Source organism: Narcine bancroftii, chromosome 2 (assembly GCF_036971445.1).
Source record: "Narcine bancroftii isolate sNarBan1 chromosome 2, sNarBan1.hap1, whole genome shotgun sequence".
In the NCBI taxonomy this organism is placed as follows: domain Eukaryota; kingdom Metazoa; phylum Chordata; class Chondrichthyes; order Torpediniformes; family Narcinidae; genus Narcine; species Narcine bancroftii.
The window spans coordinates 196,326,134-196,353,388 of NC_091470.1; the positions used below are offsets into that span (position 1 = coordinate 196,326,134).

The 27,255-nt window shown below is 47.0% G+C and overlaps 1 protein-coding gene and 1 pseudogene across 2 annotated transcripts in view; one reads left to right on the forward strand and one right to left on the reverse strand.

The window, feature by feature from the left end:
* Positions 1-433: 433 nt before the first annotated feature.
* On the reverse strand, positions 434-2,322 carry LOC138753049 (SPRY domain-containing SOCS box protein 4-like; annotated as a pseudogene).
* Positions 2,323-8,300: 5,978 nt separating this feature from the next.
* LOC138754917 (uncharacterized) overlaps positions 8,301-27,255 on the forward strand; it is an 85,052-nt gene continuing 66,097 nt past the window's right edge. The window contains exons 1-2 of one of the 2 annotated variants that reach the window (XM_069919922.1): positions 8,301-8,500; positions 9,931-10,350. In XM_069919922.1, coding sequence (XP_069776023.1) covers positions 8,440-8,500; positions 9,931-10,350 — 481 coding nt within the window. In that variant the 5' untranslated portion in view covers positions 8,301-8,439. The remainder of the gene's footprint in view (positions 8,501-9,930; positions 10,351-27,255) is intronic. The other variant, XM_069919923.1, reaches the window with a different exon arrangement.

Consider the following 27,255-nt stretch of genomic DNA (forward strand, 5'->3'; position numbering starts at 1 on the left):
GGGAATTAAGGGATGTGGGGGAAAAGGCAGGTCGGTGGAGATGAGCCGATCATCAGATCTGCTACGATCACATTGAATGGTGGAGGAGGGCTCGACGGGCCGGATGGCCGACCCCTGCTCCTGTTTCATGTTCTTATACCCGCCAATGACCTCTTGCATTCGGACTTGTGCCCCTCCCCAGCACCGACAGATAATACCCACTAAATTTCAGAAGGAGGTTCAAAGTTCCAATTTATTGGCGCCACATATGGCCCCGAGATTCTTTCTCCTGCAGGCCTGTCTTATTGGTAGTGCAAAAAAAGCACATGACTCAAAAAAAGGTGTGTGAACACAAGGGGAGAGAAACGTCAACAAGGATATGCAAACAAATGGAACAATACAGAAAATATGGTGAAACTCATTAGAATGCGATTCATTAATCCGCGGAATCGCTTCATGCGCAGGTGTCTGTGGACCCCAAACTGCTAAGGGGCGGACTGATGACAATCAGCCGGTGACCCAACTCCTGCACTGACTGCCCCTGCCCCGATGTCCCACGCCGGACGCCCCTGCTGTGGGAGTTGATGGGTTTGCAGAAGATGTCTGCGAGAGTTTGTCTCCTGAGATGGCGACAGAGAGGGAGAGAGAGAGCGGGTTGCTAGAGATGTACCAAGACAAGGTTGGGTAGATTTCTACATAGTCGGGGAATTATGGGACCTGAGGACAGGGCAAGTCGGTGAAGATGAGCCCATCATCAGATCTGCCATGACTCAGTGAATGGTGGAGCAGGCTCGACAGGCCTAATGGCCAACTCCTGCTCCTGGTTCTTATGAATCTGAGAGTTAGCGAGAGGGATGGAGGGGATACTGGGATGGGGTAAAAACACAATGCTGGATAAATTCAGCAGTTCAAACAGCGTACTATATACAGTACGTTATGAGTTTCAGCCCTTCATCAAAATGTTGGCAGGTGCCCAAACAAAATGGTGGGGGGAGGGGTCAGGGAACAAGCACGGTCCCACAGGCAGGAGGTCATGGATGGATAAGGGAGGGAGGGCACAGCAACAAACAAGGGGGGGGGGGGGGGGAATTGAGACTGGGAAATGAGAAAGGAGTGAGAATCAGAGATGGGGAGGAATGGGGCCGTAGAGTAAGAGAGGGGGAGGAATGGGGGGAGAGTAAGAGAGGGGGAGGAATGGGGGGAGAGTAAGAGAGGGGGAGGAATGGGGGGAGAGTAAGAGAGGGGGAGGAATGGGGGGTAGAGTAAGAGAGGGGGAGGAATGGGGAGTAGAGTAAGAGAGGGGGAGGAATGGGGCGAGAGTAAGAGAGGGGGAGGAATGGGGGGAGAGTAAGAGAGGGGGAGGAATGGAGGGGGGAGAGTAAGAGAGGGGGTATTTGACTGGCTGGCCACTTACCCTGCAGCTGGTTGATGTAGGTGAGGGTGATACAGGCGTTTCCCCACACACAGCTGATCATGGGGTACAAGGTCTTGTTCTCCAGACCCCCGAAGCCAACTCCCAGGTACTGCCCGTCCACCACGAAGCTCAGGGTCCCCTCGTCCGAATCCAGCACGACCAGGAAGGTGTCGGGCACGGGGAGGAGAGGTCCGGAAGGTGAGTCCGGGTAAAGGCGGCCGGCCCGGCCGGCGTGGTACAGTCGCCCGTCCACCAGCCCCCAGCCCCACGACTCGCCGTCCTCACCGCCCACCAACACCCGGTAGCCGGCAGCATGGAGGCCGGCGCTCGCCGTTCCCCACCCCCACCGCGGCGTGGCTGCCCCTCTGCGCTGCCGGCCAGGACACCCTCCAGACGTGCAGCCCCTGCCGGGAGCCCACGTTGACCCGCACGCCATCCGTGCTGTCCGGCACCCGGAGGCGGCGGGCCGTCAGCTCTAAGCAGGGCGGCGGAAGGACCCCGCTGCACCTCACGTTGGGAGAGTGGTCCCAATCGCTCCAGCCGTTCCGTGCCTGGACGTTCACCGGGGCAGGGGGCAGGTCCAACAAGAGCTTCAGGCGCCAAGGCATGGGATGACCCAGTCCCAAAACATGGCTCGTCCCCTCCTCCCCATGGGACTTTTTAACCCAGTTCAAGCCCATCCTCAATGAACTTCATTAAACTTCTCTTCAAGAAAAAGTTTGCAGCCTGACTCCCCTGGAGATTCTCAGTTGTGCTGTGCAATTATACATATACATCTTTCATCCATCTTATCTGCCGCGGAGGCTGCAACGTGCGCTGGGAGGAGATAGCTGGGCCACCCACTGTCACCTCTACACCACGGGCAAGGTCGAAGCTTCTCGTCAGCCAGCCCACTCTCCCCGCCCTTCTGGCCTTCCGATTGTGCAAGGGGTGCGAGTGTCCTAGTCGCTCGCTGGCGATGTGGTTGGAGGAGAAGGGGAGGGGTGAGAGGGGATAGGGGGAATGGGGAGGGGGGTGAGGAGAAGGGGGGGAGGGAAGTAGAGCACATCGAAAGAACCAAAGACTTGTTGATCCAAACCAAGACTTTTATCAACTAAAAGACTGGAGCGTATCACAAGTAGGTCGACCAGTCCAGAATGACCTGGTCTGTCCAGGAGCAATCCTTAAAGACCTGCCAGTAGGTGTGGCTACACTCTCAGCCAATCTGTACATATATACCTTGGTGATATGTACTATCACAAGGGATGAGGAGAAGGGGAGGGGGGAGAAGAGGAGGAAGGGGAGGGGAGGAAGGGGAGAAGGGGAGGGGGAGAAGGGAGGTGGAGAAGAGGAGGAAGGGGAGAAGAGGAGGAAAGTGAGAAGAGGAGAAGGGGAGAAGGGGAGAAGAGGAGGGAGGGAGGGAGGGAGGGAGGGGAAGGGGAGGGCTGGGGTGAGGTGGGGAGGAGGGAGGGTGAGAAAGGGTAAGGAAGGAGGAGGTGAGGAAGAGAGAATGAGAGAGAGGGAGAAAAAGAGTGGGAGCGAGTGTAGGTGGGAAGGAGACAGAGAAAAGGGTGAGAGAAGGAAAGTCAGGAGTGAGAGATGGAAAGAAAGGATAGAGAGAGAAAGGGAGGAAGGAGGATTATGTAGATTCGGGGAAGTGAGGGGGTCGGACAGGGGGATGGAGGTGAGAGACTGAGAGGAGGGAGAGGTAGAGAAAGAGGCAGGCGGAGGGAGAGGGGAGAGGGGGAAGGGAGAGAGAAAAAGAGTGGGAGATAATGAGGGAGACGGGAGGGAGAGAAGGTGGGAAGGAACAGAGTGAGGGAGAGAAAGAGTGGGATGGGTAAGGAGTGGGTGAGGAATAGTTTGAAAGAGATGTGGAGAGAGAGTGGTGAATAAAGAGAGAGGGTGGGAAGTTGCCAGGGAAAGGGTGAGAGAGGAATAGAGAGAGAGAATGTTGGGAGTGTGAGAGAGACAGGGAGGGAGAGACACAGGGGAGGGACAGAGACAGGGAAGAAGAGAAGGAGAAAGTGAGAGGGGGAAGGGGGAAAAGAGAGGCATGAGGGGAGAGAGAAAGGAGAGGGAAGGGGAAAAGAGAGAGACAAGGAGGGAGAGAGAGAGAGAGAAAGGTAGGAAGTGGGAAGGGTGAGAGACATAGAGGGGGGAGAGGGATGGGGAGAGACAGCAAGGGAGGGAGAGAGAGGTTGGGAGGGAGGGTGAGGGTGACAGAGGCTTGTGATGTGATGCAAGGGGAGCTGCGGCCTCGCTGTGCAGGGAGGTGGTGATGTGACGACTGCAGGGGAGATAACGATGACGTCGCTGCCTCCGAGCATCCTTCTCCCAGTTCAGTGATCAAGGGCACAGAGAGTGAGGTGGGGGGGGGGGGGGGGCAGCTTATCAGCGGGCAACACAGGAGCTGAGAGCACACAGCAGCAGGCCTCAGAAACAAAAGCAGGAGACCGTGGGGGTGGGCCTCAGCAGTCCAGAGGAAAGACAAAGAATTAATCTCCCTTGGGGTGGGTGATTGCTGTCCGTTCAGTGGTGGGAGGATAATGGTGGGGGATACCCCAAGATTCTTATGGCCTGACTCTTTAATTTCCCACCCCACCCCCCCCCCCCCCAACCACTCCTGATGTGTCCTCCCTGCACCTGTCACAACAAGGTCAGGAACAACACCCGTCAGCATCCAGAGCAACCATTGCCGCCTCCTCCACATCAGGGAGACTAGACGCAGACTGGGAGCTCACTTCGCTGACCACCTTCACTCTGTGCACCGCAATAGCAGGCATCTCACAGAGGCCAACCGTTCCCCACGCCGACCTGCCCGTCTGTGGCCTCATGCTCTGTCACTGGAGGAACACAATGTTCTGTCTGGGACACTCTCCCACCAGGTTACATTAACGCTCCCACCCTCTTCCCTCTCCATTCAGAGAGCTGCCCCCTCTCCCAGTCACTTCTCAGCTTCTTTGTCTTCTGCCCTCCCACCTGAGGCCTCTTACCTGCTGGCCTGTGCTCGTTCCTGTCCTTCCCTCCTCTCCTCCTCCCCTGCTCCTTTCTACCCCTGCCCCTTCCTCCCTCCTCTCCTCTTCCCCTGCCCCTTCCTTCCTCCTCTCCTCCTCTCCTCCTCCCCTGCCCCTTCCTCCCTCCTCTCCTCCTCCCCTGCCCCTTCCTCCCTCCTCTCCTCCTCCCCGCCCCTTCCTCCATCTCTCCTCCTCCCCTGCCCCTTCCTCCATCTCTCTTCCTCCCCTGCCTCTTCCTCCCTCCTCCCCTGCCCCTTTGCTCTCTCCTCCTCCCCCCTACCCCTTCCTCCCTCCTCCCCTGCCCCTTTGCTCTCTCCTCCTCCCCCTACCCCTTCCTCCCTCCTCCCGCTGCCCCTTCTTCCCTCTCTCCTCTCCAAGGCAACCTCTGATTTTTCTGTTAACAGGCATCTAACTTGGCCATGTGCGTTGCTAAGGAGTTCCTGTCAGTCGTGACCTGGATATAGTTCATCATCAAAGACCCTCATAAACCTCTACAGGTGAAGAGCATTCTGGCCAGTTGGTATGGAGGCACCAACTCTCAGGGCAAGAATAAACTCCAGAGGGTTGTTAACTCAGCCTGCAACATCACAGGCACCAGACTCCACTCGTCAAGGACATGGACATGAGGCGCTGTCTTAAAAAAGACCCCCCCCCCCCCACCCAAATCACCACCCAGGCCAAGCCCTCCTCACTCTGCTACCCTCGGGAAGGAAGTCCAGGAGCCTGAAGACGAGCACAAGGGTGGTTTCTTTCCCTCCGCCATCAGGTTCCTGAACGGACAATGAATCGCAGACACTGCCTCACTTTGACTTTTTGTGAACTATGTTTATTTATTGTTGTATGGTGGTTTATATAAATGTTTGCCCTGTGATACTGCCGCAAAACAATGAATTTCGTGACTTCTTCATGACAATAAATTCTGATTCTGGTTCGATCTTCTCAAATGTGGACGATCAGTTCACCTGCTGAGCATCTCCGTCAAACTCCTTGCCATTGGTGGCTGGGCTTGTCAGATAAGTTGAAGGGACCCTGGGAAGGGTTGCATTCAGGGGCAGGACAGAGGAAACTGGGGTTAAGTTGGGACATCAGAGTGGAATGTGGAAGTTCTTGTGGGATGTGAAAGTGCCCTCCAAGTGCCCGAGAGGCGCCGTGGGGAGAGACAGTGCCTCATGGCTCCGGAGTCCTGGGTTCCATCCTGACCTCGGACGTTGTCTCACATACATGCTTGTGTGTGTGTGATACAGAAGACAGAGACTATGTGTGAGAAAGGATGAGAGTGAGGGGTATGTAAGAGAGAAAGGGTGGGAGAGAAAAAGTGTATGTGTGCGTGGGCACGTGTGTGTAAAGTTAGAAATGAGCAGGCGCTGAAGATAGTAGATGGGGTGGGAGTGAAGATGAACAGTACTTAACCTTTCAGATTGAAAATCTTTGCCAATTTCCAAACCTGGCCAGTTCTCCAGAACATTAACCCTGCCTTTCTCTCTCCATGGATGCTACCTGACTGGCTGGCTGGCTGCATCACGGTCTGGTATGGGGACACCAATACCCCACCCGAGCGTAAAGCCCTGGAAAAGGTGGTGGACACAGCCCAGGACATCACGGGCAAATTCGTCCCCCACAGGTGAGAACATCTAGTGAATGCCGCCGTCCGGGAGCAGCAGCGATCGTCAAGGACCCCACACGCACCTCAGTCCACGCTCTGTTCTCGCTGCTGCCATCAGGAAAACAGTGTCGGGGCCCCAAGACTCGCACAGCCAGGTTCAAGAACAGCCGCTCCCCCTCCACCATCTGACCCCTCAACGACAAACTCAATCAGGCGCTCATTTAAAGGCTCCAACTTTGCACATTACACTGGACAACGAAGATTTTGCATCCTGAACAATATTGTGTGTATTTTATGGATTTTGGACTGCTGATCATTAAAACTTTTCAATCAGGTACCATTTTACTTTAGATATAACCTATTTTTGGGATTTTCTGTCATATTTTAAGCCGACTTCAAGCAGACAAAACCATGAAGGGCAACATATCGTTGAAAATTCATTTCCTGCATTCACCCTTGGACATCTTCCCGGCCGATCTCGGTGCCGTCAGTGACGAACACGGTGAAAGGTTTCACTGGAACATGGCGACCGTGGAACAGGGTATTGGAGCAACTGGAATCAATTGATGCCGGCCGACTATTGTTGGCCGCTGACCTGAGAGCCGTCAGATGCCAAGTACAAACGAAAATTAGCGGCAGAACATTTTTAGGTCGGTTGAAGTGACGCAAAGTGTCAGCGTCATTATGCGATTAAACGCGGTAAATTCAATAAAAGTTAATTTAATGTTTCTCCGACTTCCAACGTGATACAGCAAATCTGAAATCATTTGTGTGCGTTCGGCTTGACAACTTCATCAATCCCCAATCTCTTTTCAGGAAGTGAAATTTTTGAAAAAAAAATTGGGGTCCAGTGATATTTATTTTGGAGGGGAACAGCGCTGGGCTCCTGGAGACATTGCGGGACCAGGAGACAATGCTGGAGGATTGGGATGCACGATTCAGGTCTCGCTTGGGAGAATGACAGACTCGAGATGGGATGCAGGGGCAGTGGGAGCAGCCAATGGGTTCAGGGGAAGCGACCTGGTGGCACAGACTAGAGGGCCTGAATAGCCTGTTCCCGTCCCGCAGTGTTCTGCATTCGACATTGTGAGGTAATTTTTAAAAAATTTGTTTTCATTATGGCCCACGGTGGGTGTAAACGGTTAGCCAGCCATACCGCCAGCGATCGGAACCGGGGTGTGGGGGGGGGGGGGGGGGGCAGTTCGAATCCGACACTGTCTGTAAGGAGTTTGTATGTTCTCCCCATGTCAGGGCAGGTTTTCCTCGGGGGCTCTGGTTTCCTCCCACCATTCAAAATGTATGGTTAATTGGGTGTAATTAGGCTTGTGGGCCGGAAGGGCCTGTTACCGTGCTGTATGTCCACATTTTAAAAAAAATGTAATAAAGTCCCAATTAACCTACAAAGCTCATAGTTTCTGGAAGGTGGAGCACCCGGAGGAAACCTGGGGAGAGGATACAAACTCCTTCCAGACAGCGCGGGATTTGAACCCTGGACCCTATCGCTGGCGCTGTGATAGCGATGCACAAGTGAGGGTATATCGACAGGCCGAATGTTCTGTGTCGTCCACAGCAGACTCGTCTGTCTGCCTTCGAAGAACTGGAATCTTGGGACAACTACGGCGAGAGGCTCGGCGGGTCAAGGAGTGTCCATATGGTGGGCGAGTCCAAATGGTCAGTCAGCCCCCTGGGACGGTGGCCACAGCGGCGGGCCCAGCGAGGGGCTCAGCAGCTGCATGTGCCACTTGTGGACAGGGTGACCCGCACGGGCTGCTGGAGATGGGATCTGAGAGGGGGCTGAGGGCAAGGAGAGTACTGAAGGGGGCTTGGGGTGGGGGGGGCTTCCCAATCATATTGGAGGTTTGGGGTGGCCACAGGAGGCGCTGGGGGTGAATCCACGGACGTCCGGTGACTCTGAAGGGACTCTCTATTGCTTCTCTTTCTCCCGTACTGTAATGGGTGACCATAACGGTGTCTTACAAAAAGAAGATGATTTTATGTAATATTACATGTTTGGTATCATTACATGACAATAAAGGAATATTTCCACACCTGTCCATCCATCCATCCTCTTTCTCTTTGTCTCTGATTCTCTGGAACGTGGGGTCTTGGGGGAGGTGAGTGGGTGAGCAGGCAATGAACAAGCAGGGGACAGGTTGTCTCCTGCTTGGCACTAAAGACTCTCTCTCTCTCTCTCTCTCTCTCTCTCTCCTCCCCCACTCCTGCACAAAGGAGTTAGAGAAGGAAGTGAGTGTGTGTGAAACTTAATCCTGGCATCGCCTCTGGTAGATGTTGACTCAGAAGGCAAATACATCACGAGCTAGGATGGACACTCTGCAGTCCGTGACCTGACACTGTATGAGCTGAGGTCTCCGAGTGGGTACTCCTGCTCCCTGAACCGAGGGTCTTCATGTGAGACATCAAACATCAGCTCATTGATACCTGGAGACATGGACATCGAAGTGATTCTCTCCAGTGTCCTGGTCGCCACCTGTCTCTTACTGATTAAAGGTATGTCAATCAGTCCATCAGTTGGTCTTTCTCCCTTTCCCCAGCACACCTGCCCCCCCACCACTGTTCCGCTCTCTCCTTTTCACTCTTTCTGTCTCTCTTCCCTCTCTCCATTTCTCCTTCTTACCTTTTACTTTCTCTCCATCTCTCTATCCATTTCTCACCCTCTAGATCTCTCTCCTTCCCCTCCAACATGGGATGTTTCCAATGATGGGAAAATCCAGAACCCGGGGCCATGGTTTGAGGATAATAGGCAAACCATTTAGGACCGAGATGAGGAGGAATTTCTTCACCCAGAGGATGGTGAATCTGTGGAATTCATTGCCACAGATGGCAGTCGAGACAGGTTCATTAAATATATTTAAGAGGGAATTAGATATATTTCTTCAGTATAAGGGTATTAAAGGTTACGGAGAGAAGGCGGGGACAGGGTACTGAACTTTAAGATCAGCCATGATCTCGTTGAATGGCGGAGCAGGCTCGAAGGGTCGAATGACCTACTCCTGCTCCTATCTTCTATGTTTCTATCACACACCCTCCCCTCCATCACACCCCCTCCCCTCCATCACATACCCTCCTCTCCCACACCCCCTCTCCTCCAACAACCCCCTCCCCTCCATCACACACCCTCCCCTCCATCACACACACCCTCCCCTCCATCACACCTCCCTCCCCTCCATCACATATCCTCCTCTCCCACACCCCCTCTCCTCCAACAACCCCCTCCCCTCCATCACACCTCCCTCCCATCCATAACACCCCTCCCCTCCATCACACACCCTCCCCTCCATCACACACCCTCCCCTCCATCACACACACCCTCCCCTCCATCACACCTCCCTCCCCTCCATCACATACCCTCCTCTCCCACACCCCCTCTCCTCCAACAACCCCCTCACCTCCATCACACACCCTCTCCTTCATCAACCCTCTTGCCTCCATCACTCACCCACCTCCCCTCCATCACAGTCCACCCCTCTATCAAACATCCCCTATCCTCCATCGACTCCATCACATACCCCCCTCCCCTCTATTGACTCCATCGGTAGGTGTACAGAATGGGCTGCCAGAGGGGGTGGATGAGGCAGGGACTATTGCAACGTTAAAGAAACATTGGGATGGATCCAGGGACGGGATGGGTTTAGAGGGGTGTGGGCAGGTGGGACCAGTGTGGGTGGGACATGTTGGTTGGCATGGGCAGATTGGGTAAAAGACCAGTCTCAACAGTAAATGACCCGATCAAAGGTACTTGGGTGGGTATGTGGATAGGAAAGGTTTGGCTGACGTGGACCAAATGTGGGTCAGCATGGAGGGATGGGATGAATGGCCTGTTTAGGGTAGGGTATACCTGGTGAAATCGTGCTGGGGCTGAGGGATGCCGGTCAATGCAATGCTCCTTGACATGCCAACAACCTTTCTCTCACCTGCAGGGCTCGTGGCGGGAGGCGGCGTTCACCAATCGCCGCTCTCGCTCGAGGTCCCCGCTGGCTCCAGCGCTGAGCTTGTCTGCCGCTACAACCAGCCGGCCACCACGGTCCTTGAGGCGGCATTCCAGTGGGTCCTGCCGTCCGGCCGGCTGTACGCCCTAGTGCCTGGGGCCAGGACGGGGGGCCAGGCCAACAGGCGGGCGACTGTCCATGCCAACCTGCGGACCAGGAGCAGCCGGTTGCTGATTGACTCTGCCTCGCTGGCCGACAGCGGCCTCTACCTGTGCACCGTGCAATTCCTGGAGCCTCTGCCCATCGTCCAGATGGAAGGCCCCGGCACCTGGCTTCATGTTATCCAAGGTACGACCCCAATCCCGAAGCTCTCTCCGTCACCGAGCCTGCACAGCTCCCCAAAATCAACAGGTAATTATGCATTAAGGGGTGGTGATAGAGGCCGACAAGATTTTGAGAAGTAGAAACTCAGCTGGTCAAACAGTGTAGTTTAGACAGCAAAGTGGGGCATGGCTTAGGGGGAAGACATGGAGAAACATCTCCCCGGCAGAACTTTTTAAAACTAGTATAGAACTTTTAAAATTAGTTTGAAAATTGTGGACTGTATTGTTGAAGAACTATTAACAACAAGGGAAACTAAAACTCAAACTGCTATTAAATCAACTGCTCTGTTCAAATTCGGGTCTCCAAGCCTTCCAAGCCCTCAAGGACTTTACTGAATACTTGGAATCGATGGACACCTTAGAGGCCATGGACAAGGCCCCCAAGAATGAAGTCTACACCAGGTCCCAGGATGACGTCCCCACTACCGACGGCTAACGCGATGACGTCGTCTCCTTCGACGGGCGACGTGATGATGTCACTTCCTCCCACACCAACAGTGCGACCAACGGGCAAGGACAGCCATGCCATCACCAATCACCCCCACACGGCGTTGCCATCTTGTGCTGGGTGGGCAACAGCGCCGCCGTCACCTGGGCCTACCTTACCCGCACCAATGACTACTCGCACTGACGATGTGGTAAACACGGGCGCCAACCAGACCACCCTACCGACACAGCCCATGCCTGTACTCACCACGAGAGTCACTCCACATGGCCTCAGGGGCTCCATGATGGATGTCGTTGTCAATGGTCAGGTACCAAAATGCCTACTCAACAGCAGCAACAGCGAGAGCTTCATACACCCAAACCTGGCCCGAACTTTGTGACTTAAAATCTACCCCACCATCTTGGCTATCGCTTTCGCTGCCCTGGTCCGCTCTATAAATAACCTCAGGCACTGCTTAGCCGATCTGAATGTGGGAGGGGAGAGACATACAACAGGTTCAGGCTAAGTCCTCCTGGGCTTAGATTTCAATGTCACCTGCAGAGTGTCACCCTTGCCTTCGGGGAGCCCCTACCCCAACTCATGCTCCACAGTGCACCATACAACCAGTCCCGGCCAACCTACAGCCTCTCCACGCTGAGTATTGCCCCTCCCGCCCTCTTCTCACACGTCACGCTAGATTGCAAGCCAATAGCCGCCAGAAGTAGGTGCTATTGCGCCGCAGACAGAGACTTCTTCAGGGCCGAGGTGCAGCGGCTTCTGGCAAAAGGTGTCATGGAACCCAGCAACAGCTCATGAGGGACCCCAAGTTCTGGTGGTCAAAGAGGGAAGCAAGCCGAGGATGGCCATGGATTACAGCCAGACCATCAACCGGTACACCCTCTGGACGCCTACCCCTTACTGAGGATAGCCAACATAGTCAACGAGATAGCCCACTAATGGGTCCTCCACAATTGACCTGAAGTTGGCTTTTCACCAACTCGCCATCTACCCACAGGACAAGCCCTATACTGCCTTTGAGGTGGGTGGGTGTCTCTACCAGTTCCACCGAGTTCCATTTGGGGTCACGAATGGGGTCTTCCAGCGGGAGATGGATCGCATGGTAGACCGGCGCAAATTAAAAGTGACCTTCCCGTACCTGGATAACATCACCATCTGCAGCTATGACCAGCAGGACCACAATGCAAACCTGGAGAAATTTCTCCGGACAGCCGAGGAGCTGAACCTCACTTACAATAAAGAGAAGTGCATGTTCAGCACCACCCGCCTCGCCATTCTGCAGTACATTGTGGCACATGGTGTCATTGGCCTGGATCCAGAATGGATGCGCCCATTAATGGAGCTGCCCTTCCCCCCCATGCTCAAGGCCCTCCGCAGGTGCCTTGGCTTGTTCTCTTATTACTCTCAGTGGGTTCCCCACTTCTCAGACAAGGTCCGCCCACTGGCCCAGGTCACCACCTTTCCCCTCCCACTCGAGGTGCAGGCAGCCTTCAGGCGCATCAGGCAGGTCATCGCAGACGCCACGATGAATGCCATGGACGAGGACTCCCCCTTCGAGGTGGAGTGCGATGCCTCTGATGTGGCCCTTGCCGCTATCCTTAAACAGGACGGGTGCCCTGTTGCCTTCTTCTCCAGAACCATCCACAGTTCCAAGCTAGGGAACTCCGCCATTGAAAAAGAGGCCTAGGCGATCGTGGAAGCGGTCTGCCACTGGTACTACTACCTGGCCATCAGGAGGTTCACCCTCCTCACCAACCAGCGTGCATGGCGTTCATGTTCAACACCACCCACAAAGGCAAGATCAAAAGCAATAAGATCTTACGCTGGAGAGTTGAGCTGGCAATGTACAGGTACGACATTCAGTACCATCCAGGGAAGTTTAATTACACCCTCTCCCGGACCTGCACATCACTCCACGACAACCAGCTGCAGGCACTGGCATAAGTCATTCTGCCACCTGGGCGTCACCCGCTTATACCACTTTATCAAGTCTCGAAACCTCCTGTACACCTTCAGGGATGTCAGGACTATGAATGAGGGGTGGCAGGTCTGCATGGAATGCAAGCCCTGCTTTTTCTGCCCACCCCAGGCTCACATCGTAAAGGCCTCTCGGCCCTTCGAGTGCCTCAGCATAGACTTCAAGGCCCCGCTGCCTTTGCGGTCATAGATGAGTACTCACGCTTCCCTTTTACAATCCCATGCCCAGACACCTCCATGGCCACCATCATCAGGGCACTGACGCAGATATTCACCATATTTGGCTATCCCGCGTTCATCCACAGTGATCAGGGGTCCAGCTTCATGAGTGAGCAACTGCTCCAGTACCTGACAGCAAGGGGCACTGCGGTTAGTTACAACCCGAATGTGAATGCACAGGTGGAGTGCGAAAATGGGGTAATCTGGAAAACAGTCCTCCTGGCCCTTAAGTCTAAGGGGTGGTCCATAGAGTACTAGCAGGACGCCCTCCCCAAGGCGCTCCATGCCATCAGGTCACTCCTGTGCGTGGCTATCAATGAGACCCCTCATGAACGCCTGTTTGGGTTCCCGAGGAAATCGGTGACGGGAACATCTCTCCCAGCATGGTTCACATCCCCGGGACCAGTGTTCCTGCACGTGCAGCCTAAAAGGCCGAAACCCTGCTCGAGCAGGAGTTCCTCTTACACTCAAACCATAACTATGCCTACGTTAGGTTCAGCAGTGGCAAGGAGGACACCATCTCAACCAGGGACCTGGCACCAGCAGGAGCATCCACCACAGCACAACAGCCTCCATTGTCCCAGGACCATGCCGGCCTGACACACTGCCCCAATCCCGGACAGCTGTGGGACACCCAAGACCTCCATGGGCACCCGGAATCACTCGAACCGTGGGAGACAAACCCGTCTGCCTCCCCCCACCCATCCAACGCCTCACACACACTTCAACTTTGGCTGCCCCTGCCACCCTACCACGCTGCACCATGCCAGCTGCTCTGGCCCCCACCCACCCCGACTAGCCCCTGCTTATCCTTGCCGATCTCTCACCAGGAGCCAACCCTGCAACAGTCGCAGAGACTCTGGACCAACTAAATGTAAACAATGTATATATGTTTGGGGCTTTTTTGTAGGACATGAAATGTAACCTCCCCACCCCTGGGACAATTTTAATGAAGGGGTAGAATGTGGTGATACACCACTAGCCGACTGCAGGGGGAGACCTGTGTACCTGCAGGAAGAGCCCCGGAGGACAAGGCAACACCTGGCCGGCTGTCAATCAGCTGACCTGAATGGACCAAGCCCCACCTGGTCAACTGCCAATCACCCTCCGGGATATAAACCACATCCGGCCTATTGAGGTCAGTCGAGGGGAAAGGGGGAAAATAGCATTAATTAAAATGGATGTGACTGTGGTGATGTGGGATTACACCACTAAGTCACCAGGGGCCACCACCTGACGACCTGGTATATGAAGCCAACCGGAGCTAGGGTCCTCCGATGGTGGTGTCCTCCGTCCGGCAAGGCACTCTGTTTCTGTCTACCTGAGGAGGAGGGAGAAGAGCTTTCCCGCTTCTCATTTGCACGAGAAAGGGTTTTCGCATAATGTCCTTTCCACATTTTGAACGGTCCTTTTCTCTAGCCGGGTGTTGGGGACTATCATTTGCCCCAATAATCACCAGGACAAAGACTAAAGGGAACGAATGGCTTCATTGTACAGAAGACTTGAGCTGGCCCGGATCCAAGCTAGAGAAGGGAGAGGTGGCCCGAACTTTATGGCCTGGGTCCCAGGGGAGGAGTCCCAGTGAGAGTGTCATCGGGGGGTAGGCCAGCCCGAGCCTTTGCCGGCCAATTAGTACATACAATCCATACCATTACACCGGGCAGAGAGCTCTGGGCTCCCTGCAAAAAAGGCACTTGGAGCGCTCTAGTGGGGCTGCTGCTGCTACGTTGTGCCCTTGATCACTCGTATTTGTGAGGGGCTAATGAGTCCAGCAGTGTATACTCTTCCAGTTCTCTCCTTGAGTCCTCCAGAGCCTCCGCAATAGTGACTATCTCTTTTTCCAGCAGTCTTAATCTGATCTCGGTAGATCTGACGCCTGATACAATCCTGTCCCTTATGAGGTCATCTGCATACTCTTGGGCTGATTCTAGGTCTTTCAGGGAAAGGATGAAATTTCTAACAGACTCCCCCGCTTGCTGTGACCTGGTCGTGAGCCTGTGTCTGGAGTGGAGCCTGCTGTGCCCTTTTTTATAGTGTCTCTATAAGGTGCTCATAGCCTCTTGGTAGGACTTAGCATCCTGTATAAGGGAGTACGGGCGATTCCCCCAGCTGGGCTAGTAGTAACATTAACATCTCTTTCCATGACGCCCCATCAACCCCCACATGATTTAAAAAAACACCTCTGCCATCGGCCAAAGTGTGTGCTTGCTCCGGGGGTTCTGGGGTCCACTCTAGTTGCTGCCTGTCTGGCCTCAGCACTTGGCTGAACCTAAGCCTCTGGTTCAGTGGCTGGGGGGGGGGTGGGGGGCACATACCAAGCCTGATCCCTTCCCCACATGGCCACTCAGTCCTGGGGAAGCGTGTGCCCTCTCTGGGGAATCGGGGTTAGCTAGTGGTGTCTTAGGATAGCAACACATCCACATGGTCCTGGGGTAGATCATGATCGGGAGGATGACTTGCCACACTCCTTCTGCCCGCGCTTGTCGCGATCCTTGATTATAAATCAGGAATCCGGGGGGGGGGGGGGGTTTGCTTGGCTGGTCCCGATTCCAGTGAATTAACTAACAGGTAGGGCTCTTAGCTGCTCTTTACCTTCTCCGGGATACTTTTGTCCCTCTTGTAGTCCATGGTTGCTGGGTGAGTCCCTCTCTCCATTGCAATTTCGGTCCTGCAGCTCTCCATCTGGTCCGTACTTGGTTGCACATGTGTGAGAGCCATCTCCACTTGCAGGTCCTTAGATCGGGTTATGGAGGAGTCGGGAGCGTGGGCTAGGGCAGAAGTAGCTTCCATCCTGGTTATATATTAGTCTATTAAATTGTGATTAACATCAACCACATGAGACAGAGAGCAAGTTAAATGCTAGTTTTAATAGACTAATATGTACAGCTAGATCTTGCCTCTGCAAGCCTAGATCAGAATGGAGGAGCCTAGCTCTGGTCGGCTTTATATACAAGGTCATCAGGTGGTGGCCCCTGGTTACCTAATGGTATAATCGCATATCACCACAGTGGCAAAATGTTTGAAAAAGTTCAAGACAAGTTTAATAAAATTGAAGAAGAATTTATTAACTGTAAAGATTATGTTGATTTTTGTAAGGAGAAGATGGGACAGATGGAAGGTTCATTCACTGGTTGGGAAATTCAGAAGACTGATTTGTTGAAGAAGATTTGGTGAATCAAAGTCGGTGGAATAATGTTAGGATAGTTGGCCTTCCAGAAGATTTTGAAGGTCCGGACCCAGTCCAGTTTTTTCAAAAGTGGATTCCCAAGGTTTTGGGAACAATGCATTTTTCGAATGGTCTGGACTTGGACAAGGCTCACTGGGTGATATGAAGGAAGCCATTCCCCTGCCAAGCACCATGGTCCATTCTGATTTGCTGCCTGTTTTATTAGCTATAACCTTGGCTACTATCAGAATGGACCATGGTGTGGATAGTAGCCAAGGTTATAGCTAATAAGTTGGCTAAATGCTTACCTGATTTGGTTCATGTAGATGAGGCAGGTTTTATCAAGAACCGTGATTCAGCGGACAATGTGGTAAAGTTGATTTCTTTAATTAATATCAGCAATCTGACCAAATGATGGTCATCTCTTTGGATGCAGAAAAAGCCTTTGACGGAGTGGAATGGAGTTATTTTTGTTTTGTCTTGGAAAAGTTTAATTTTGGGCCTCTTTTTACTGGTTGGATTAAGGTTTTGTATAAAAATCCCATGGTGAGAGTGATATCTTTACCTTTTACATGATCTAGATCGACCACACAGGGCTGCCCTTTGCCACCAGCTCTGTTTGCATTGGTTATTGAACCTTTGGGGCAGATGATTAGGCAGGTTAGTGCTATTAAAGGTATTATGGTGAATTCTGATGAAAATAAGATAAATTTGTTTTGATATATTTAGCACATCCTTTACAATTTTGGAGATTTTACATAAAAGTTTGGAACAGTATGGAGCATTAACTGGATATAAAGTAAATTGGGAAAGAGTGAAATCATGCCTTTAGCTGATAGGATTACTTGTCATGTAGAAAAGTTGTGAAGTTTAAATGGTGTTACAAGATCAAACCAGCAACCACAAAGAAGGCATATCACACAGGGGTAAAGATGAACAATGACTTTATTAACAAAAATTCACCTTCAAACTTTAATTCAAATCCCCCCTTTTATAACAATGCCCACTGGTTACTATGCAAATTTCTATAACAGTGTAAAACTAATAAATTCCCCAGCCTAAATATAACATATGTAATTAAAGACTAAGTTATATTTCCAACCAGCCCACAGAAAAACTTAGACACAAAACACACACAACTCACAAAAATTTGATCTCAACCGAAGCAAAGATCATAAACAAAATTCAGTTTGTTTGGTAAACTGAAGCCAAAAGTTCTTTGTGAGGGAGAGAGAGAGAGAGAGCACAATATTCGAAGTTGTCTTCTTGTGTTGCTTGCAGAGAGAGGAACCATTGGCTTGGTCCGGATCCTTCCGACTGGCTTCGAAAATTCCAACATTCTAAACTGTCTTCCAGACCATGACTCATGCTCTGGGCCTTCTTCCACTCCACAGCACCACCCAGTGGTGGTTTATCATTTTCTGCACATGCTCAGTCTGTCTCCCACTCTCTCAGCAATCCACCTTCACCTTGGCTATCTAAGGCAAACTGTCACTTTTTAACATAAAACCACACAAAACATAGGCCAATACACAACACAACACAGAACTCTGTAACACCTCCCCTGCTTAAAAAAAAATTTGGTCCACAAGAACAAATTTTTAACAATTAATGGAAGTATTACATAAATAAAAATAAACACTCCATTTTTTTACAATAAGTATATGATTAGATTCATATCTACCCAGATTAACATCTTGACAAACAATCTGCTATTACATTATCCGTCCTCTTTATGTGTGCAATAATTAAATCATACTCTTGTAACATTAAGCTCCAGTTCACTAACCATCTGTTCTTATTTTTCATTTTAGACAGAAAAACTAATTAATTATGATCAGTATATATTATTAACAGTTTTTGAGCAGTACGGGGGGGGGGGGGGGCGTGGCAAGATGGCGTAGAGTCTAGACGTGCCATCTCGACCTCTCTGGCCAGACTTTAAAATATTAATTTTTTAACCCTTTGTTTCCAAGTTTAAATTTTTAAATTTTAGTTTAAAGTATTAAGGAATTACTATGGCCACTAATGGTCAAAAAGACTATACCTCAAGTTCATAAGAAGTTACATTTTCGAAGTGCTGAAGATTTGAGGCCTATATGACTTGATACAGCCCCAGGCTCAATCTCTTCATTGTCTAATCCCCAAATATTGCCTGTCAGGGCTGAAAAAAAATCTATTGCTCACCAAATGAAGGATGCCGCTGGAATTATCCGTTCTCCGGAAGAAGGTGCGTGTTCCCAAGAAGTGGACCCCGATTTGGAAAGCCTTTCAATTTCAATAGAGGGAGCATGCAGGAAGATGACTCCATTGTTGGAAATGCATCAGGTAGCATTTCAATCTGAAAAAATAGTTTATCTTCGTGAATTGATGAAAAAAACAATAAGATGCGGGGGGGAGACCAGCGGTGACCCCCTGAGGAAGTCGGGGTGCTGTTGCTGTGAGTCCAGACTCGCAGTAAAACTTTTAAAATGCCTTCTGTTGAGTTGCAGCAGGAGCTTCAGTTACCTTGTTCTGCCACCATGTCAGAGAGAGCTGATGACTGAATCACAGTGTATGCAATTGAATGCAATTGTTCAAGCTGTTATAAAACCTGGAATGGATTTGTTGACATCTCAAATGAATGAAATGTTTCAAATGAATACTGGTATGAGTTCAGAATTAAATATGGTTAAGGCATGTGTGGATGCATCTTAAGAAAAATTTTTAAATATTCAGACTGCTTTTTTGGACTGTAAGCAACAAGTGATTTCTAACAGAAAAAGTATTGAAGGTGGAAAAATCAGTCATAGAATTAGGAGAACTAGAAAGAAAAATAGATTATTTGGAGAATCAAAGCAGAAACTACTTGGATCGGCTGGGAGTCGGAGGAGGAGCTTGGAGAGAGTTGGGCTGTGAGTCAGAGGAGGAGGAGCTTGCTGAAAGTGACAGGGTTAATTGGTCAAGGGGCCAATAAAAGGAGTGAAAGGGGAGGGAGCGGCCAGCGAGGAGTGGCTCAGTGAGTGAGTGGAGCAGTGAAGGAGTGAGACTTCCTGGGTTTGGCTTATCAGGCTTCGGCGAAAGCAGGCAAGGAGAAAAGGTAAGCTTTGTATTCAGAGTCATGCCAATAGGGTTAGTGCTCTGTACTGGGTGTCAGATGCTGCACCAGGTGTACCGAGATGCAGTTACTAAGGGAGTGAATTAGGGATATGGAGTTGCAGATTGATGACCTGCGGCTTGTAAGGGAGAGTGAGGAGTTAATCGACTCAACTTTCAGGGTGATAAATACTCCAGAATCCGTGTCAGGTAAGTGGGAAACCGTCGGGTGGGGGGGGGGGGGAAAGAAAAAAAGCGAGAAAAATGGAGAGCACACCAATGACTATCCCACTCAGCAACAGTTATGTTGTGTTGGATTCTGTTGAGGAGGATGACCAGACAGAAGGTGGCCACGGGCACCAGGTCAATGGCAATGAGCCTGGCAGAGTGGTGCAAAAGAAAAGGAAAAGGAGAAATGCAGTAGTTATTGGGGACTCCATTGTCAGGGGTACAGACAGGAGGTTCTGTGAGCCAGATAAGTATACCTGCATGGTGTGCTGCCTCCCTGGTGCAAGTGTACGAGATATCACAAATTGGGTCCAAAATATTCTGAGAGGAGAGGGAGAGCAGCCTGATGTCTTGGTACATGTGGGTACAAACGACATTGACAAGAAAAGGGTGGAGGTAATGAAAAGGGATTACAGTGAGCTGGGACGAAAGCTGAAAGACAGGAATGCTAGGGTGGAGATCTTGGGATTACTACCTGTTCCAAATGCAAGTGATGAAAAGAACGTAAGGATAAGGAAAATGAACGTGTGACTGAGGTGCTTGTGTCCAAGGCAAGGATTTGGCTTCTTGGATCATTGGGATCTCTTTTGGGGAAGGCATGACCTTTACAAGAGGGACGGGTTGTACCTAATCCAAAAGGTGTCAACATTTTGGCAAGTATGTTTGGTACAGCAGTGGGGTAAGGTTTAAACTATTTGGCAAGGGTATGGGAACAAGAGTGACAGGGAAAAGGGTAGGGAAGATAAAGTAATGGCCAGGAAAAGTAAAATAGGAAAAGTAATGTTGGGAGGAGAAAGTAAAAAATCAGGTGGTGCAGTGAGTTTTCGGGTCAATGATAGTCTTAAGAAAATTACAAAGAAAAATAGTGGGCATAAAAATCAAAAGAAAAGGTTACAGAAGTCACTAGATATTAAAAGGATAAAGAGCACAAGGGCACTTTATTTGAATGCCCGCAGTATTAGAAATAAGGTTAGTGAACTTGAGGCGCAAATCGGTACCCATGCCTATGTTTTGGTAGCCATCACGGAAACATGGCTACAAGGTGACCCTAAATGGGAATTAAACTTTCAAGGGTATGAGGTGGTGCAAAGAGATAGACAGGATGGTAAGGGAGGTGGAGTTGCACTCTTATTCAAAGATGAGCTCCAGGCAGTATCTAAAGAGCATAATGTTGAGTCCATTTGGGTAGAGATAAAGAATAACAAAGGGAAAAAAATTATTGGTGGGTGTTATCTATCACCCACCAAATAACAATAGTTTAGTGGCACAGGAAATAAATAGAGAGATAAGTGAGACATGTAATAATGATACGGCAGTAGTCATGGGGGACTTTAACTTCCACGTAGATTGGGAAAATCAAGTTGGTCGTGGGAGTCTGGAAGAGGACTTCATAGAATGCATCCGCGATAGCTTTCTTGAGCAGCATGTTAAGGAACCCACAAGAGAAAATGCTCTCTTGGATCTAGTGTTGTGCAATGAGATAGGTAGAGTAAATGATGTAATAGTCAGAGACCATCTGGGAAATAGCGATCATAGTATGATTGAATTTCTCATTCAGATGGAAGGGGAAATAGTTAGATCTAAAACTAATATATTATGCTTAAACAGGGGTGACTACCATAGGATGAGGGAGGAATTGGGCAGAGTGGACTGGGAGCACAGGCTAATTGATGAAACAGTTGAGGAACAGTGGAAGATTTTCAAATAAATATTTTGTAATGCTCAACAAAAATATATTCCGGTCAGGAAAAAGGGCAGCAAGGGAGGGAAAAATCAACCGTGGTTAACAAAGGAAATAAAGGAGAGTATAAAATTGAAGGCGCAGGTGTACAAAGCTGCAAAGAGCAGTGGGAAACTGGAAGATTGGGAAAACTTTAAGAGACAACAAGGGGTTACAAAGCGGGTAATAAGAAATGGGAAAAAGGATTATGAAAGTAAATTGGCACAAAATATAAAAACAGAAAGCAAAAAATTTTATAAATATATAAAATGGAAGAGGGTGGCCAGAGTTAACATAGGATGAGAAAGGAAAACTGATAGCAAAAAATGAGGAAATGGCCGAGGCATTAAACAAATATTTTGTGTCAGTCTTCATGGTGGAAGACACGTCTAGCATGCCCAAGTGCGGAGTTAAGGATGCCAATGTTGGGGAGGGCCTTGATAATAGAGTTGTTACAAAGGAAGTAGTGATGGAGAAACTAATGGGACTAAACCCAGACAAATCACCTGGTCCTGATGATATGCATCCAAGGGTTCTGAAGGAAATGGCAGAAGTTATAGTTGATGCATTGGTGGTCATATACCAAAATTCCTTGGATTCTGGGCAGGTCCCGGCAGACTGGAAGACAGCAAATGTCACGCCACTTTTTAAGAAGGGATGTAGGCAGAAGACTGGAAACTATCGGCCAATTAGCTTGACGTCTGTAGTTGGAAAATGCTTGAAGCCGTCATTAAAGATGAAATAGTGAATCTTTTGGAACGTAAGGGTTCAATCAGGCAGACGCAGCATGTTTTTAGAAAGGAAAGATCTTGTTTGACAAACTTGTTAGGATTCTTTGAGGATATAATGGGTGCGGTGGATAGAGGGGAACAGGTTGATGTTGTGTATTTGGATTTCCAGAAAACGTTTGATAAGGTGTCACACAAGAGACTTATCAGTAAGTTACAGGAAAGTGGAGTCCGGGGAAGTCTATTGGCCTGGATTGAAAATTGGTTGTCTGACAGGAGGCAGAGAGTCAGGATAAATGGGAGTTTTTCAGGTTGGCAGAGAGTGGTAAGTGGGGTGCCGCAGGGGTCAGTGTTAGGCCCACAACTGTTCATCATTTACATTGAAGACTTGGAGGAGGGGACAAAATGTGGTGTAGCCAAGTTTGCAGATGACACCAAATTGAGAGGAAGAGCAAATTGTAATGAGGATGTGGAGAGTCTGCAGAGGGATATAGTTAAGCTGGATGAGTGGGCAAAGGTCTGGCAGATGGAGTACAATGTTAGTAAGTGTGAGGTTATCCACTTTTGGCAAGAAAAATAAAAGAGCTGAATATTATTTAAAGGGTGAAAAACTACAGTATGCTGTTGTGCAGAGGGACTTGGGAGTGCTTGTGCATGAATCGCAAAAAATTAGGTTGTAGGTGCAGCAGGTTATTAAGAAGGAAAATGGAATGTTGGCCTTCATCGCAAGAGGAATTGAATTCAGGAGTAGGGAGGTAATGTTGCAACTGTATAAAGTACTGATGAGACTGCACCTGGAGTACTGTGTCCAGTTCTGGTCTCCATCCCTTGGGATGAAGGGGTTGACTTATGATGAAAGATTAAATCATCTAGGATTGTATTCGCTCGAGTTCAGAAGAATGAGAGGAGATCTTATAGAAACATATATGATTATGAAGGGTATGGATAGGATAGATGTAGGAAGGTTTTTTGAGATGGCCGGGGAAACTAAAATGAGAGGACACAGTCTCAAGATTCGGGGCAGTAGATTTAGGACAGAGATGAGGAAATATAGTTTTTCCCAGAATGTAGTGAATGTTTGGAATTCTCTAACCAGGGAAGTGGTTGAGGCTGCCTCATTAAACATATTTAAAATTCGGTTAGATAAATTTTTCATGATAGAGGAATTAGGGGATATGGGGAGAAGGCAGGTAGGTGGAGTTAGGTCATAAATTAGATCAGCCATGATTGTATTGAATGGCGGAGCAGGTTCAATGGGCCATTTTTGGCCTACTTCTGTTCCTACTTCCTATGTTCCTATGAATAATGTGAAAATTGTTGGTTTGCCAGAAGGTAAAGAAGAACAAGATCCTCTTCGTTTTTTTAAAGACTGGATTCCGGAAATATTAGGGCAAGAATTTTTCTCAGCTGGTCAACCACCGAGACTGGTAATAATTCGATGTTTGAGTTATTTGGACAGAGAAGCAATACTTCAACTTGTAGTACAAAATGCGAGACAACGACAACCCCATTATTGATTCAGAATAGCAGAGTCTTTTTTTTATCCTGATTTGAGTCAAGAGGTCATTCAACGTCAACGTCGATTCAATCCAGTTAAAGAAGTTTTGTAGCGTAAATGTTACAAGTCTACTTTTCGTTACCCTGCAGTGTTGAAGGTGTTTTATGGAGACTATCAATTTCGGTTTTTTGAAACTGATCATGAAGCAATGATTTTGGCTGATTCATTGCCAGATGCAAGAGGACAAAGACATAGTCCACCATTATCTCCTAAAGAAAATTCTGGTTGCTCTGGAAATGGAAGAAATGGCAGAAATGGGAAAAACAGGAATGGAAAGAGTCTACCTCCTTCTGAAATGGGATCTTCGAGATTTGAATCTGGATGAAAAGAAGAATTTTCTTATTCTATATTTTCTTTTGTTATTATGATATTTTGATGTTATTGACTGTTTGGTTAGGGAGAGAGAGATTTGCACTAAGTTCTTTACTAGTCATCAGCCACTGGTGGGTGACCCACACCCAATTTTTGTTTAGGGGATTACTACCTTTTGGTAGTTTTTTTTTAGGGGGGGAATTATCTTTTTCCCCCTTTATTATTTATTTATTTATTTTCCATTTTGAATTTGTGATTTTTTTTATTGGAGGGCCTATATACGTTGATTTGAGTTTTTATATAAAGATATTATTGATATTTAGTAATAATAGTAGATATGTCAAAGTTGAGGTTTGCTACTTTTAATGTTCGAAGATTAAATAGTGCGATTAAATGTAAGAGAGTCTTGGTGTATATTAAGAAAATGAAAATTTTCTTAATACAAGAAACACATTTGAATGTGAAGGAAAGCGTGAAATTAAAAAGGGATTGGGTTGGGCATGTATATTCTTCTTAATTTAATTCTGGAGCTAAAGGTGAGGCAATTTTGATACATAAAAATTTATCTTTTGAATTACAATCAATGGAGGAAAAGACAGGATGTATTCTTAAATTGAATTGTAAGATTTTTAGTGAATTTTGGACTTTAATTAATATTTATGCTCCAAATGCAGATGAAGTATTTATTTTGGATGCACTTTTATGTTTGGGTCAGGCTAATGATAATATTTTAGTTGGTGGTGATTTTAATTGTGTTTTGGAACCTTTATTAGATAAATCTTCAAAGAAAGTTAAAAAATCCAAGATGGCAATTCAGGTTCAAGCATTGATGAAAGATCTTAATTTAGTAGATATTTGGAGATGTCTTAATCCAACAGAGAAAATTTTTTCGTTTTATTCATCTAGACATGAATCGTTTACAAGGATTGACTTCTTTTTAGTATCGGCACATTTACAAGGGAAAATCCAACAAGCAGAATATAAAAGTAGGGTGATTTCAGATCATTCTCTGTTATATTTTACATATGAAACTTCTGAGAAAATTCAAATAACTTATCGTTGGAGATTTAATACAATGTTGTTAAAAATATGGAATTTATTGATTTTTTGAAAAACAAATTAATTTTTTTTGAAATAAAGTTCTAATTCTGTTCAAAGTAAGTTTGTATTATGGGATGCTATGAAAGCCTATTTGAGAGGACAAATAATTAGTTATACTTCTAAAATAAAAAAGAATTGATTAAATCAGAGTCTTGAATTAGAGAAACAGATTAATGAGTTAGAAAAGGAATTTCAGAAAGATGCTATAGAAGATCAGAAAATAGAATTATCTAGGCTGAAATTGAAATATAATACTTTGCAATCTTATCAATTTGAATGTGTGATTAATAGGACTAAACAACAGTATTACAAATGGGGAGAGAAAGCACATAAGGTATTGGCATGGCAATTAAAGAAAGAACAGATATCGAGGACTATTAATGCTGTTAGATGGAATTCTCTTATTACTTATAAATCTTGTGAGATTAATGATGAAATTTATTCATTTTACAAAACATTATATACATCTGAAGGAAAACAGGAAACTGGATTGATTGATCTTTTTTTATCACAGTTGAATGTACTGATATTAGAGGATGGAGATATTACAGGAGTTAGAAGAACCATTTACTGATTCAGAAATTAAAATGGCTATGCTGGAAATGCTGAACGGTAAATCACCTGGCGATGATGGATTTTCGGTTGAATTTTATAAATTTTTTAATGATGATTTATCTACAGTGTTGGGGGATGTTTTACGTCAAGTTGGAGAACATTATGAATTACCTGAGTCTTGTTCTAGTGCTTTAATTACAGTAATTTCTAAAAAAGATAGAGATCCTTTGAAAGTATCTTCATATAAACCAATATTATTGTTAAATGTAGATTATAAAATAATAGCTAAAATATTAGCAAAGAGATTGGCTAAATTTTTACCAAAGTTGATTCATATTGATCAAGCAGGTTTTATAAAGACTAGATATGCTTCAGATAACATTTTGCATGTGATTAGTTTGATTAATAGATTTCGACAATCTTCAGATCATCTGATGGTCATATCCTTAGATGCAGAAAAAGCATTTGATAGAGTTGAATGGAATTTTTTGTTTACATTTTTGGAGAAATTTAAGTTTGGTCCTTCTTTTATTGGTTGGATTAGGGCTCTATATAGTCAACCGGTAGCTAGAGTATTGATGAATGGTTTGATTTTGAAATCTTTTAAGTTAACTCGATCAACTCATCAAGGTTGTCCTTTATCACCAGCTTTGTTTGTGTTAGTGATTGAACGTTTAGCACAATTGATAAGACAAAATACACAGATACAAGATATGAAAGTTTTATATGAGGAGTATAAAATTAATTTATTTGCTGTATTTAACAAATACAGTATTGGTGTATTTAACAAATTCAGCTCAGTCATTTTTGCATTTGATGGAATGTTTAATACAATATGGATGTCTTTCTGGATATAGTTAACTGGGAAAAAAGTGAAATATTACCGGTAAGTGAAGGAAATTATTCAGTTTATAAGAATATTATTAATTTGAAGTGGACTGACCAAATTATATATCTGTGTATAATTTTGAATGTTAATTATCAATCTTTATATAAATTAAATTATGCTCCGTTAATGAAAAAAATCAAAACTGATTTGATTAAATGGAAAGATTTACCTATTAATTTAATGGGAAGGATAAATACAATTAAGATGAATATCTTTCCGTGTATACAATATTTGTTTCAATCTATTCTGTATTTACTTGATGAAATTTTTTTTCAAGATTTAAATAAAATGGTTAGGGAGTTTCTATGAAGGGGTAAATTTTTGAGAGTAGCTTTGAATAAATTAACTTGGAAATATGAGTTAGGGGGATTACATTTACCACATTTTCAAAATTATTATGAGGCAGCCCATCTTAAATTTATTAGCTCATTGATGGATTTGGTACGGCCTCCTTGTTGGGCTAAAATTGAGATGGAAGTATTTCTGAATTTGAAATACATCAATTTTTGTTTAGATGGAATATGAATTTGTTACAACAATATAATGTGCCTATACTAAAACATTTAATGAAGTTATGGATAAAGAAAAATAAAATGATAGGTTCTTGGGTAAATTATTGGCTTTGACTCTGTAGTATAATCATCAACTTATCAACTTAAGTTTATTGCATTGGAGATTTAAAGGTGTGAAAAATTTGGGAGATTGTTTTAAAGAGCGTAAGTTTTTATCTTTTAATCAGATGAGGGAAGATTTTGGTATTGATAAGAATTCTTTATTTCTTTATTATCAAATTTGATCTTTGGTAAAATGTATGTTGGTAGAGATATGATTTTACCTGAAATGACTAAATTTGAGACTTTTCTTATGAAGGTACCAGAGAAGGGATATATTTCATTTATGTATCAAATATTACAGGATGGTATGGATAAAAAGGGTTGGATAGATCTAAAATTAAATGGG